The following is a 13,234-nucleotide window of genomic DNA, read 5'->3' as shown; positions in this document are numbered from 1 at the left end:
TTGAGAGAGAGATTATTAAGAGGCTGCTGAGGGAGGTGGAGCCAGTTCAAAGAAAGGCCATAAAGAGATTAGAGAGGTGAGAAACAGCAGAAAGAGACAGAGAGAGTTAGATCGGTGAGAGGCAAAGGAAGCTAAGGAGAAGCAGGGGCGTTACGCATGGACATCTGAGAAAGGAAGGTGGGAGAGAAGGAGAGGTGAGAGATAAGGAGTCAGCAGCTGGTGGGAAAGCGTTGAGAAAGAGAAGAGGAGAAGGGTGAAAAAGATGCATTATGTAGCTAAGGGAAAGAAGAGATGAGACACAAATGGCATCAAAGAGGAAGCGAGGACCATGGAAATTGGTAGCAAGGGTCAGGAGAATGACAGAACAGGACAAGGAAGATGTGAAGGCAGAGCAGTGTAGAGAAAAATGCAAGACAGAAAACTGAGAAGAGGAATAGAGATTTGTGAGGAGCGGACAGATATAAATCAAGAAGAGAATGGCGAAGAGAGCAGCCACTTTCTCTAGGAAATAAATATTAAACATCTGGCTCAGTAAGACATTTGTAACCCACTCTAGCATGATAATGAACTAAAGAGCAATGGTGATGAAAGTCCAAGCATTTAGTAGTTGTGCCTTGGCATGTTAGACTTGGTTTGCATGTCACCACATTTGGTGCATGATGGCTGAAACTGGGCAGGTGATATTTATACCTTTAGCATACCTTCACACCTCCCCACTTAAAATCCTTAAAATGGATATCCCTCCCTATGGTGTAATGCGGCCAAAGGATGTGTGATGTCGCCTCCGCTATCACCGGCATTTTGGTGAATGAGCCTCTATGCACAGCTTGCGACCAACAAAAATAAATAAATAATTAGAGACATGTCAGGCGTAGAGAAAACGACAAGACCTTTGACTGATACGTGATCATCTGCTGCGACGATCCCTAAAGGATAGTTCTGCACTTGATCTATTATCGTAATTTATAAACCAGTGACGCCATGTCACTGTTTCAAATGAATCACATGAATTTCCACCGTTTTGTTGTATTCAGAAATAGACATTTGTAATGAAACGTAATTGTCAAGCCTGCCTTTCATACATATTTCGGTTCATTATTACATTTGAAATATATTTCGATCTCCACTCTGTTCTTTCAGTGTATTAATTTGCCTTGTCTTCTTTCTTGTTGCTTTCTGATAGAACGGCCTCCCTGACACCCAAGCCAAGTTCCACATCATGTTTTTGTTCTTTGCTGCTGCCATGTTCTCAGTCAGTCTTTCCTCTCTGTTCGGTTACCATTGCTGGTTAGTCTGCAAGAACAGATCTACTCTAGGTAAGTGAAGTTAGTTATTTTGTTTGGAAACGTGGAGGCACATCTTCGGTGTGACATGCAACAAATATTTCTGTAGATTAATTTGTCATATCTTGCACATTCTTCGTATGTCTTGTCGGATTTCTAATTTCAGAAGTTTGTATTTTCCTTTCTTTATTTCACTTGAGGTATCAAGGCACAAGGGTCTGTATTAATTTGATCTATGACCTGTACTGTATTTACTTTTATGTACCACTCTCTTGGTCCTCTAGCGCCATAAAACATTTTTAGGTCTGGATTTACAGCACAGATGTCTGCAAGACATATTGTTACAAATTCTTTAAAATATACATAGAGTGTTCTTTGCTTCTACCCGACTATTACACTGTCACCCCAGCCACTGGTTATGTAATGTATTTTTCAGCCGTTTAGAAAGTGATGCCTTTGAAATGCAGGACGGCCTAAAATACATCTTAAAATTACACTCAATAATCCTGCTTTTTGTCATATTCAATTTGTTATATCCCATATGTATTATATACAGAAAGAAATGATTATTTGCTACTTTTTTGACAGCATTGGTAAAGCCAACAAGCATTTGCAATGCAATGGGTCTCCCGTTTGGCCGACTTAGAGCTATTAGCGCTGTAAATTCCTAACTGGACTGTTCTTGCCACATAAACTGAAAATTAAAAGTAAAACAGTTGACAGAAACAAGCTGATTCAAAGCACCACCGCCACGTGAGCGTGAGAGTTAATGGCTTCCTGCGTGAATGCATAGAACGGATCGTGCTCGGATGAAAGGTAAATCCGAAACCGGAGGAAGCGCGACATAGTTAAAACACATGGGGAGGGAACTCAGCACACAAAGAAGGGATATTTAACAAAATGCACCAATAAAAATAAAGAATCTAAGACAAGCACAACAAAGAATGAATAGCAAGAGTGGGCGTGGTTAAAAGCCCACAGAGAGATTACAACAGGCTAGAGCACTTGCTCACTTAACCCTAAGAATGAAGCATTTTAGACAAGCACAACAAAGAATGAATAGCAAGAGAGGGCATGGTTAAAAGCCCACAGGGAGATTACAACAGGGTAGAGCGATTCCGCTCTCAACCCTAAAAATGATGAGCAGACTGCGTGTCCACGAGCGGGTGGGGGGCTGACACAGAGGTAACTGTAACTGAGCGCACGTGCATGGACAGGTAACTGTAACTGAGCGCATGTGCATGGACAGGTAACTGTAACTGAGCGCACATGCATGCAGAGGTAACTGTAACTGAGTGCATGTGCACGGAGGGGTAACTATAACTCAGTGCAGGTGCTTGGGGAGGTAATGGGAACTGAGTACAGGGGCTTGGAGAGGTGACTGTAACTGAGTATGCGTGCAAGGAGAGGTAATGTAACTGAGTGCAAGTGCACATGCATGGAGAGGTAACTGAATGCACATGAATAGAGAGGTGACTAACTGAGCGGAGGTGCTTGAATAGGTAAATATAATTGAGTGCACGTGATGGAGTGACAACTGTAACTGAGTGTAGGTGCTTGGAGAGGTAACTGTAACTGAGTGCAGGCGCTTGGAGATGTAACTATAATTGACTGCATGTGCATAGAGAGGTGACTGTAACTGTGTGCAGGTGCTTGGAGAAGTAACTGTAACTGAGTGCAGGTACATGGAGAGGTAACGGAGTGCGCATGTGTGGGGAGGTAACTGAGTGCACATGCATGGAGAGGTAACTAACTGAGTGGAGGTCCTTGGATTGGTGAATGTAACTGAACGCACATGCATGGAGAGATAACTGTAGCTGAGTGCAGGTGCATGGAGAGGTAACTCTAACTGAGTACACGTGCATTGAGAAACAACTGTAACTGAGTGAATGTTCTTGGTGAGGTAACCGTAACTGAGTGCACATGTGTGGAGAGGTAACTGTTACTGAGTGCAGGTGCTTGAAGAGGTAAATGTAACACAGCAGGTGCTTTGAGAGATGACTGCAACCGAGTGCAGGTGCTTGGAGAAGTAACTGTAACTGAGTGCGGGTGCTTGGAGAGGTAACTGTATCTGAGGGAAGGGGAGAGTTGGGATGGTGCCGGTTACCATTTACGGCTGGGGGAGGAGCCAGTTTTGGTTCGCCAGTGAGCGCCCTCTTTGTTGCAAGTGTGATTACAAGGGGACTCTTCCCTTACCCTGACCAGGGGCTATCCGCCCTCATTGACAGGGCCTTCCTGGTTAAGCATTCTATAGTTAGGCCATTTTGTTAATCCAGCCACCTCCTACTGAGGTTAGGCATCCTCCACAGTGCATGACCCTTGGTGCACGAATAAAGGGATCCAAGGCCCTGACGAATGCCCCAGACCTTCTTTGGCTGAGTTTAGTGGGCAGAAACATGTTGGCCAGTATAACTTTGGTGACTCTTCGAGTCATTATTCTCTAGAAGCGTCCCTGTTGTGTTTTTAATCTCACCAACAATCACCGCTAATAAAGGTGTAATAACACAAAGGTGATTGATTAGGTGATTTTAATTGTTCCATAGTACAACTGGATCCCGATACTATCCAGACAATCGTTATCCCTGCACTCCCTCCAAGTTCCCTTAACTACGAGGTCGAGTCGGTCCAGGTGGTATTGTCCTACCTGGATGGGGGTAGGTGGTCATATGATGAAGCATGACACTATATAGTGTGTGAGACCACCTAGTCCGTAAGGAGAACTTCTCCTTAGCCCCTTTTGAGAACCACACATAGCACACGAATCAGACCAGAAGTCGGGGATTCACCTACGGTTTGGGATAATCTAAACATATTATGCCCCTACGTGAAACCCCATACTCTTTGTGTTTTTTTAAGTGTGCTTAGGGGAGGCAGTGTGGGGTCTCAATTCTCTCTCCCCACCTCTCCTCACCATTGTGTAAAGATGTAACTGAGTGCACGAGGTTGGAGTCGGGCTTCATGAGGGTGTGGTAAAGACAGGCTCAGAGGGAAATTAGAGCTTTAATTAGGGGCACAAGGGACAGGGTGCTGAGTTGTCAACAGGGCTCGGGAGGTGCAAGAGACAGAAAGATAACTGGATGCACGTGCAAGGAGACAGACAAGGGTTCAGAGGAGGGAGGGAGTAAAATGCAGATGGCGAGATGGCTGAGATTTTTAATGAGAGATGGTTTGCAAGAGACAAGGCGTGAGAGGCTTAATGGGGGCAGGCTGCAAAAGACAAACTGGTAGTTGGGCGCATGTGGTGGGAGAGGGGTGAGGGGGACAAGAGAGAGCAGAAGTACAGGAAACAGGCACGGAGAGGTGGCTAGAGAGGGGTCTGAGAGAGTGGAAGTACAAGAGACAGGCACAGAGAGGGCTGAGATTTAATGAGGGTGTGAAAGAGATAGCCTCAAGGGGCTGATAGGTGTAAAGAAAGAAGCTGAATGCAAGTGACAGGCAGAGGATAACCAAGGGTTGCGGCATCTGTATGAAGACTAGGGAGCTTTTTTGAGAGGAGAACAGCAGACGGACACTGTGAGAGAGTGCACATGCCCGCGGGGAGACAACTGGCAGAGTACACCGAGATAGGCCCAAAAGGTGGACTGGAAGAGGGTGCACATGCTTGAGGGGAGAGATGTTTGTGAGAGAGAGGATGACTACAGCAGACCATCACAGAAGGTGACTGGTAGAGGTTGCACATGCTTGAGGGAAGAGATTTTTTGTGAGTGAGAGGGGAGAATACAAGAGACCTCATAGAATGTGACTGGAAAAGAGTGCATATCCTTGAGGGGAAGTGATGTTTTGTGAGTGAGGGGGAGAGTAGAGGAGACCTCATAGAATGTGCCTGGAAGAGAGTGTACATGCTTGAGCGGAGAGATGTTTTGTGAAAGAGGGGGGAGAGTACAGCAGACCTTCACAAAAGGTGACTGGAAGAGTGCACAAGCTTGAGGGGAGAGGTGTTTTGTGAGAGAGATGAGAGAGTACAGCAGACCATCACAGAAGGTGAATGGAAGAGTGTACAAGCTTGAGGGGAGAGATGTTTTGTGAGAGAGATGGGAGAGTACAGCAGACCGTCACAGAAGGTGAATGGAAGAGTGCACAAGCTTGAGGGGAGAGATGTTTTGAGAGAGAGAGGGGAGAGTACAGCAGACCATCACAGAAAGTGAATGGAAGAGAGTGCACCTGCTTGTGAGGAGAGAGTACAGAAGGCAAAAAGGTTTTATTTTTGCGGAAATAGTGGCATTAAATGACCGCTTTGTTGACATCGCTGATATAAAGGCTATCCGTGCTCACAGCATTGACTTTGTTATGTTACCGTAGGCAGTATGGCTTTACTCTACTTTCAAATACTGCCGGTGGTAATTGCAGACAGTGGTAACAATAGCATGGGGAGGGGGAAATCCTTTTCTGCTGTTCAGGAGGTAGAGCTGACATTTTCTCCCCACCAACAGTTGTATTCCTCCCCAGCAGTAAAAATATGTCAGGTCTTGTAACATAAGTGTACATTTGAGGGGGCGGCGATAGAAGCCCGGCCATTTTCGAAGTGTATTGTGCCACACCCATTCAGGCTTAAGGAAACCTCAGCTAGGCTTGATTTTCAGAGTATTTCGGCCCTGGTGATAAATATTAATTTGTCTCAATTCCTTAAAAATGAACACAGGAGGTCATACATTTACAACTGGATGTAATTGTATCACCACCAGGAATCTGCCACTTTTTCTGTGCCAATCAGGCAATGTGGTTTTCACCGGGGGCAGTACTGTTTCCTTCTGGTGTTGGCGAGGTCTTCCTGCCTGCTGCATACCCGAATGACTCTGAAATGAGACCCTGCGGAGAGGTGGAGGGGGGCTGCGACCTGATATGGTGTTAATGAAAGAAGGGCCTGCAAGGGACAGACACAGACACAATGCTTAATTTGTGCAGGTGGGGGGCACCGCAGTCACTGTTTGGGGGACATCATTTGACAGTTCTAAATGTACTCTATTAAGAAAGACTTTAGGCACCTGCACTCATTCTGCAGACGAAGCACTGGGGGTGAGCTCAGGTGCATGTGGGCAGGAGGACAAGGGACCAAATACACAGCTGCATGAGGGGGTGGGGAAGTGGGGGAGAGAGGGAATTGTGGAGGAAGGGGCGGGGCCAGAGACTGACATAGACTGAGCACCTAAACATGCACAGAGAGATAGTGCGAGGGAGCCAGGAGGTACAGGAGTGCATGAGGTGAGGGGTGGGCAGAGAGAATGCCTCGTGGCAGGAGTTGTAAGAGAGCAGGAGCAGCTGTGAGAGCTGAAGAAGGGAAACCAGAAGTGACAGGAGTGACTGGAGATGGAGGAGGGCACGAGGGATGGGAAGAGAACTCAAGAGAAGGGAGGGACAAAGAATGCGCTGGGTGAGAGGGGTAGTAGTAGGAGTGGAGGATAAACGTGGAAGAAGCGAAGTCGGCAAGAGAAACAGAATGATAAGGGACGGTGGAGCCCCCTGTCTGAAATACCAGCCCTGGATTCTAACTCAAGCCTCTTCTGTGTTGAAGCAAATTGTATTATCCTCGGCAAAACAAAAGTCTACCCAATACATTTTTCTTATCTGCCACAAACTGCGAATTCGCACATTCAAGGAAGTATAATAAAATGCATAATTAACAAGCCGATTAAAAGCGCCACCGTGAGAGTTATTGGCCCCCTGCGTAGATGTATAGAAAACATTGCGCTTGAACGAAAGGCAAACTGGAAACAGAGGAGGGGCCATCACACGCTGTAACAGGAGGAAGCGTGACGTAGTGTGATGGCCAACAGAAATGTTAAGGAAAGTTCACTTAGTTAATACACCACGGGAGGGAACTCAGCACACAAAGGAGGGACATTTCACAAAATGCACCAATAAAAATGAAGCATTTAAAACAAGCAGAACAGCGAATAAATAGCAAGAGTGGACATGGTTAAAACCCCACTGAGAGATTACAACAGGGTAGAGGGCTTACACCTCCACTCAAAAAATGGTGTCTGACCACCTGTCTCTAAGTCATTAAAGACGCTGCCTCTATTCCTGAACCTTTTCCCTACAAATTGTTGATTATAGGTGTGTTAGTCTAATTTGTTCAATTGAACCAAAACAAGATTATAACACTCAGAATATATTAGGCTATCACAATAATGCCCAGGACTGAAAATACTACCCATAACGACCTGAAGATAGGTGGTCACCCTAGGTTTTGATGTGATAAACAGCACTGATGCATGCAAAGCAATTGAAAATCATTTGTGAATGTCTGTATTTACATATTTTAGCACATTAACGCCAGGTCTATTGTCTTTGCCATTGCATGTTTGGTAATAATGAGAAATACGAATGTTATCAGTCAATATTTAGACCACAATCGATTTAAACACACTAACACAAAAAACGCCACTCAGCAGTGGCAACTGTTGTCTTCATTTTTAGGCAGACTAAAAACTGACAAAACGAAAAGAGCTCAAAATAGCATTTCTCCTGTCCAACTGCAGGCAAAAAAGAGAAGTGGTTTGGAATACACAAGAAAGACACAATCCACAAATGCATTTGGTGGGTATAATGAGGTGTAAAACCCGTTGGAATCGATCACAAACATTTCGATGGGCTGCACTGGGATATTTTCTAGTGCTAAAAGTTGTTCTTAGCTCTGGATTATGAAAGTCCAGTAGCTCGTCACTAAAAGGCCCGGAATTTCTAACCTTATCGCATTATTTAATCTGGAGCGCACTCAAATACGTCAATTCACCAAAATGCCAGGGGTAGCAGAAGTGACATCAGGTGCCCTTTGCCCTCCACTTTCACTCACAGACACATGCACATATTCACATTCACACACACTCTCTAACATAAACACACTCACACCCGCAAGTACGCGTACATCATACATTTAAAAGCATTTTTACTTTCCTGATCAGCCGTGGAAGGGAATATTCAAGCCTTTTGTATTACACTAATAATATATAATATGTTATTATCCGCTATTAGTGTAATAACAATTGGCAGAAAACTAAGAGAGCGAGTCCTAACTGACGTCCATAATGGCGAGCTGTCACTGTGTTTATGGCACTAAATTTGCCATCTCTTAAACCAGAGGTCGTAAAAGCAGTGCCAGGGATCTCAAAGGTCAAGCCAGGGTCGCAGCTGCGCCCCCTGGCGCCCCATAAATGACTTCCATGGCTTTGTCAAATTTCTGCCAACTTTCAGTGCAAACATAACATACTTCGGGAAAACGCTCGCCGAAAAATAAACCATATAGATATGCACTGTCCCCCATTCGCCGGTCAGGAAAGCGATTACATCGACATGTAATTGAATGAATGTATGTCATTAGTTTGTGTCCTGAGCACTCGCCGGAAATGAGACCTTATAGAAATGCACTGTCGCTTTAGTACGCGTTAGTCGGTCAGTAAAGAGATTAATTACATAGATATATGCAGTCATTTTAGCTTTATCAGTGTGTCCTGCCTTAAAGCGTTCTGCTATTGTTGCAAGTTAGCACTTGGTGATATTATAATATTTTTTTGTGTTCTATGTTTTAACTGACAATTTGCGGGAATGTGCAATGGTTTTAATTAACTATACACTTTTTGAAATACATTGAAATTGGCACAGTGCTTCATGAAAATCAGCAGAGCTGCATTGTGCAAATGTTAAACATTGTAAAGCACTATATTTATTAAGAACTATGCTTCAATGACGTCAATGCCTCACTCACGCTGAAAAGGCTATTTAGCAAAGGAGACCCAGCAGTGCCTTGCAGGAGATTTGTCCTCGAGGTACACCCCACTTAATCGTGAGAGCTGGGAGTTACATGGTGGTATCTTCATATTATCATACCTATTGTTACCCTTTAACACCCTTGTCCATGTCATCCTCCTTCATTTCAGCTGAAGTTGTGGACTTTGTTTTGTTTTTTCCGCAGTGGTTCTTTCGATCTTTTGTACAGAACTTGTAATACAACTCTGAATATTGCCCGTGTCCCAGAACTGCCATCCACTTTCTTTTGTATCTTTTTTTAACGTAATCAAACAGCAACATCTTTTGGGGGGTACATTTCTACACTTGTGATGACGCATTAACAATGCTTCCTTTCTTGATTTGTGGCCAGGGACAGATAGGACCCAATTTCCCTGAAAAGTAATCCAAGTGAGGCCAGCATTATGGTAATTAATGGCCTCCTGTACTTATGTCTTATTGACTCCGATCACTATTTTGTATACTTCGGTTGTACGCCCCAAGTGGGACTGGTATGCCCAGAAACCATGAACATTGTGCCACTGAAACCAAGTTATTCCTGGCTGATGAGCCCTAATAAGAGGGAAACCATTCTTTTTTTTTTTTTTTTTCTTGTCTGGTGCCAAAGCACGACAATACACGGAAAGGGGGACAATGTATAATCATCGGACTTCATAACTGATACTAAACACCACCAATCAAGTGAAAATTTGACGAACATTTTCCCATCCCACCCAGAAAGTGTCCCTTTTACTAATAGGCCCAGCTCTGTCCAAATTACGATCTACCGATCTTTGCCACTCCTGCGTTGTGGGAGGTGATGAGCATACCCATTTATAGCAGATTTGCAGCCGGGCAATAAGCATCAACCCAAACAGAAGTTATTGCTGTGATTGGGCTTTCAAATCACAAACCCCAAATACGACCAAAAGAGGATTCAATGTTATTCCTTCACCAAATATCTTGTTTAAAACTTTCTGAATGGCTTCCCAGAAATTTCCCAACCTGGAGCAGTTCCAAAACATATGGATATCATCCGCATTTGGATCATCACATCGTGGACAGTTTTTCTGAGTTTTCCCGATGCGGGACATCCTAGCTGGAGTCCAATATACTCTATGCAAAGTAAACAGATGGTTCCTCCTCATTGCCGCGGATTTAACAGTGAACCAAAGATTTGAACATGACTTTTGCCACAACGATATTATATCAATGGTTGGAAACACCTCCCCCCACTTCTGGAGCGGGAGGGGGGGATCCTCCTCAGCTGCCCCCAACAAAGCTTGATACCAAAACGTGATTTCCTTAAGTAAAGATCTCTGAGTTAATTTCTCCTCTCAGCTGGATCTACCAATTTCCCCTACTTGTAATGATTTAATCCAGCTAACTAACTGATAATATTTAAATTTAGAAACGGCCCCCCGCTCGCTCCAAAAATGTGGTCCAAGGAATCAACTCCACATCCTCTATGATCTGTCCCCACAATAGTACCCCACTCACTTTCAGCGGGATAGATAACTTATCAAGAAGACATACAGGAGTGCCTGGTGAATCCCAAATTGGGGCTAATCCGGAGTAATAGGCTCTCCCTAATATGTTGCGGATCTGTACCCAAACCTTGCAGGCCTGCCCTGGAATCTTAAGTCTAACTTTTTTTAAAAACCTTGGATGACCAAATTTATACAAAAAAAACTCGGCTCCTTCCTCCAAATGTACTGTCAAAGCTTTCCACAGTGGAGTATTCTCAGACTTTTTCCTTAAAAGAATTCTACTATTCTTAAATTGAAAAGCCAGATAATACTTATAAAAATCTGGTGCTGCTATCCCCCCCACTCCTTCTTCTTACACAGCTTCTTCCAAAATATCCTTATTCCCTTATGTGCCCAAACAAATGTAGACAAATCTCCCTGCAATTTTGTAAACCACTAAACCTTGAATTCCAGAGGGATAGTATTAAATAAAAACGTAAATTTTGGCAAAATTGTCATCTTCAGGGGTCACAAAACTACCTGATGAATTTTCGGTAACATGGCGGCCAGCTAAGCACTGAGCCGTGAGTGCTCCGTACGGAGGGCTGAGCGACGCTGACGGAGGAGGAGGGGCTTGCCGGAGGTGCTGAATCAGCGCCGGGTCGGATGCCGGCACCTCCGACGCGAGCCGGCTTTGTTTTTCTGACTCTGTTTGATTTGCAATTTCCTTTTTTTTCATGCAGCGGAGGGGACTGCAAGCCGCTGCAAGAGCACTGCTGGAAATTCTGGCCCTTACTTACACTGGAGCCGCTGTAGCGGCAGTTAGAGGCACAATCAGAGACACGTTGGAGGTCTCACTCAACTTAGGGGGTGTGGAGTGAGGCCATAAGGGGTGTGCGTCGGGGAAGACGCTACACCTCCAGGTGCAGCCTTCGAGGCCCATTAACATTTCCTGGGGCCGGTTTAACGGAGACAGAGAAGCAGGGAGAAGAGGCATCTGGAGCAGCATTAATGTCACCAGTTAAGCACTATTTGAAGGGTCCCCAGGTAGCCGCTACCAAACTAGGGGCAACGCGAAAAGGTAAGCCTGGCTCTAGAGGGTCGGAAAACATTACTATCGCAGATAATATATGCTTAACCAAAAGGAGGGGCCAATCTCGGATAAAGGGAAGTCTGGGAGAGTCTGAGAATTATACGGGAGGTACTGGTGACTTTGGGGGGGGGAAAGTGTTACCCTAGGCTCAATAGCTAAATATTTTCAGCCAGGGGTGGAGGAGGTGAGTGAGATCTCTCCTTTACCTATGGAGTCACAACTGACTTTAGGGGGCTCGGAGGCATCAGAACAGGAGTCCCTGGAGAGTCATGATGCTCAGATGCCCCAGATACTTCAAATAAAGAGAGGCTTTTTAGGGAGTAGGGAGGATTCCTTGCTCCTACAAGCCCCTCCTTCCGAGCCCGGTACCTTAGCCCCTTCAGAGCCTAGCAATGTGGCTGTCTATGAACTTTTGGTTTCCCTCACCAAGAAGATTCAGGAAAAGTTTGAGATTTCTGAGAGTAACCAAGCTAAAATACAGGAAGCTTGAATGGTCTTGGAGACCAAGATTAACCAATTGACAGATCGGGTTGGTAGGTTGGAGGAGGCCGTGGAAGAGCAAGATGGCCAGGTGTTGGCCAATACTCAAGATATCTCGCAGCTTAAACGTGGGGAGAGGCGCCTACAGGATAAAATAGAGTTTTTGGAGAACAATATGAGAAGAAACAATATCAGGGTTCTAGGGGTCCCGGAGGGGACGGAAGGGGCGGATCTTAAAGGATACATGCTTTCGTTGATAAAAGACACAATGCCAGGTTTAGCACATTTGAAATTGGAGGATGATATTCAAAGAGTACATCGAGATCCGTTCAAGAAGAAACCGGGTAGGAGACCCCCCAGAAGAATCCTAGTGAACTTTGCTACTTATTCAATAAAAGAGAAGATCTTGTCCGAGGCCTTGAAGGTGGGAAATTTTGTTAAAGGTGACTGGTCCTTTAGAATACGGTCAGATGTTTCTAGAGTGACCTTAGACAGACAGTGGGAGCTGGGGAAACTCATGCAAGGGCTCCGGTCTTTGGGTGCAACAGTGCAGTTTAGGTTCCCAGTGGCCTTACGAATCATGTGGCAGAATAAAACCCACAACATAAGAGATCCAGAGGAGGTTAGGGCCCTAATAGAACAGATGAAGGTGTTGCAATAATGTTACAATAATGGTACGATTGGATATACTCTGGTGTATGGAGTGCTCTACGGGGTAACTTTGGTTGTCTCGTCGAAAGAAGGGAGGGTTCCCATGGGAGGGCAGATTATGGGCATGGGGGGTGTTGTGTGGTATGGGGAGTGTGTTGTTTTAGGTGTGGGAGCATGAGGGGAAAAAAGTATACAAATATAAATGTCCTTAGGAGGTCTCTGTTACAGTTGGATAAGGGAAGGGCCCAAGAAGTCTCTCGAGAAGATGGGTAAGCAGGAGGGTTTACTTTTAAAAATAATCTCATGGAATATCAACGGGTTAAGGGTCGAGCATAGAAGAAGGAAGATTCTGGAGTTTCTCAGACAGGCAGAAGAGGATGTGATTATTTTACAGGAAACACATCTCTCACGAGATGAATGGGACAATGTGCTTAGAAATACACAGTGGATCTCCCATGGGATAGTGACTAATCAATTGTGCTCAGTTAAAGGAGTCGCTATTCTTTTCAAAAAGAAAAAAGCAAGGGGGATAAGGA

General features: G+C 44.8%; 1 protein-coding gene across 5 annotated transcripts in view; it reads left to right on the top strand.

Moving 5' to 3' along the window:
• Positions 1–13,234, top strand: part of ZDHHC2 (zinc finger DHHC-type palmitoyltransferase 2) — a 735,003-nt gene that overhangs the window by 513,832 nt on the left and 207,937 nt on the right. For all 5 annotated transcript variants that reach the window (XM_069200622.1, XM_069200616.1, XM_069200600.1 and 2 more), the window contains exon 8: positions 1,184–1,316. In XM_069200622.1, coding sequence (XP_069056723.1) covers positions 1,184–1,316 — 133 coding nt within the window. The remainder of the gene's footprint in view (positions 1–1,183; positions 1,317–13,234) is intronic.

This window comes from Pleurodeles waltl, chromosome 1_2, assembly GCF_031143425.1.
Source record: "Pleurodeles waltl isolate 20211129_DDA chromosome 1_2, aPleWal1.hap1.20221129, whole genome shotgun sequence".
Classification (NCBI taxonomy): domain Eukaryota; kingdom Metazoa; phylum Chordata; class Amphibia; order Caudata; family Salamandridae; genus Pleurodeles; species Pleurodeles waltl.
The sequence above is the reverse complement of the archived record's forward strand: the minus strand, read 5'-3'. Positions and strand labels throughout refer to the sequence as shown.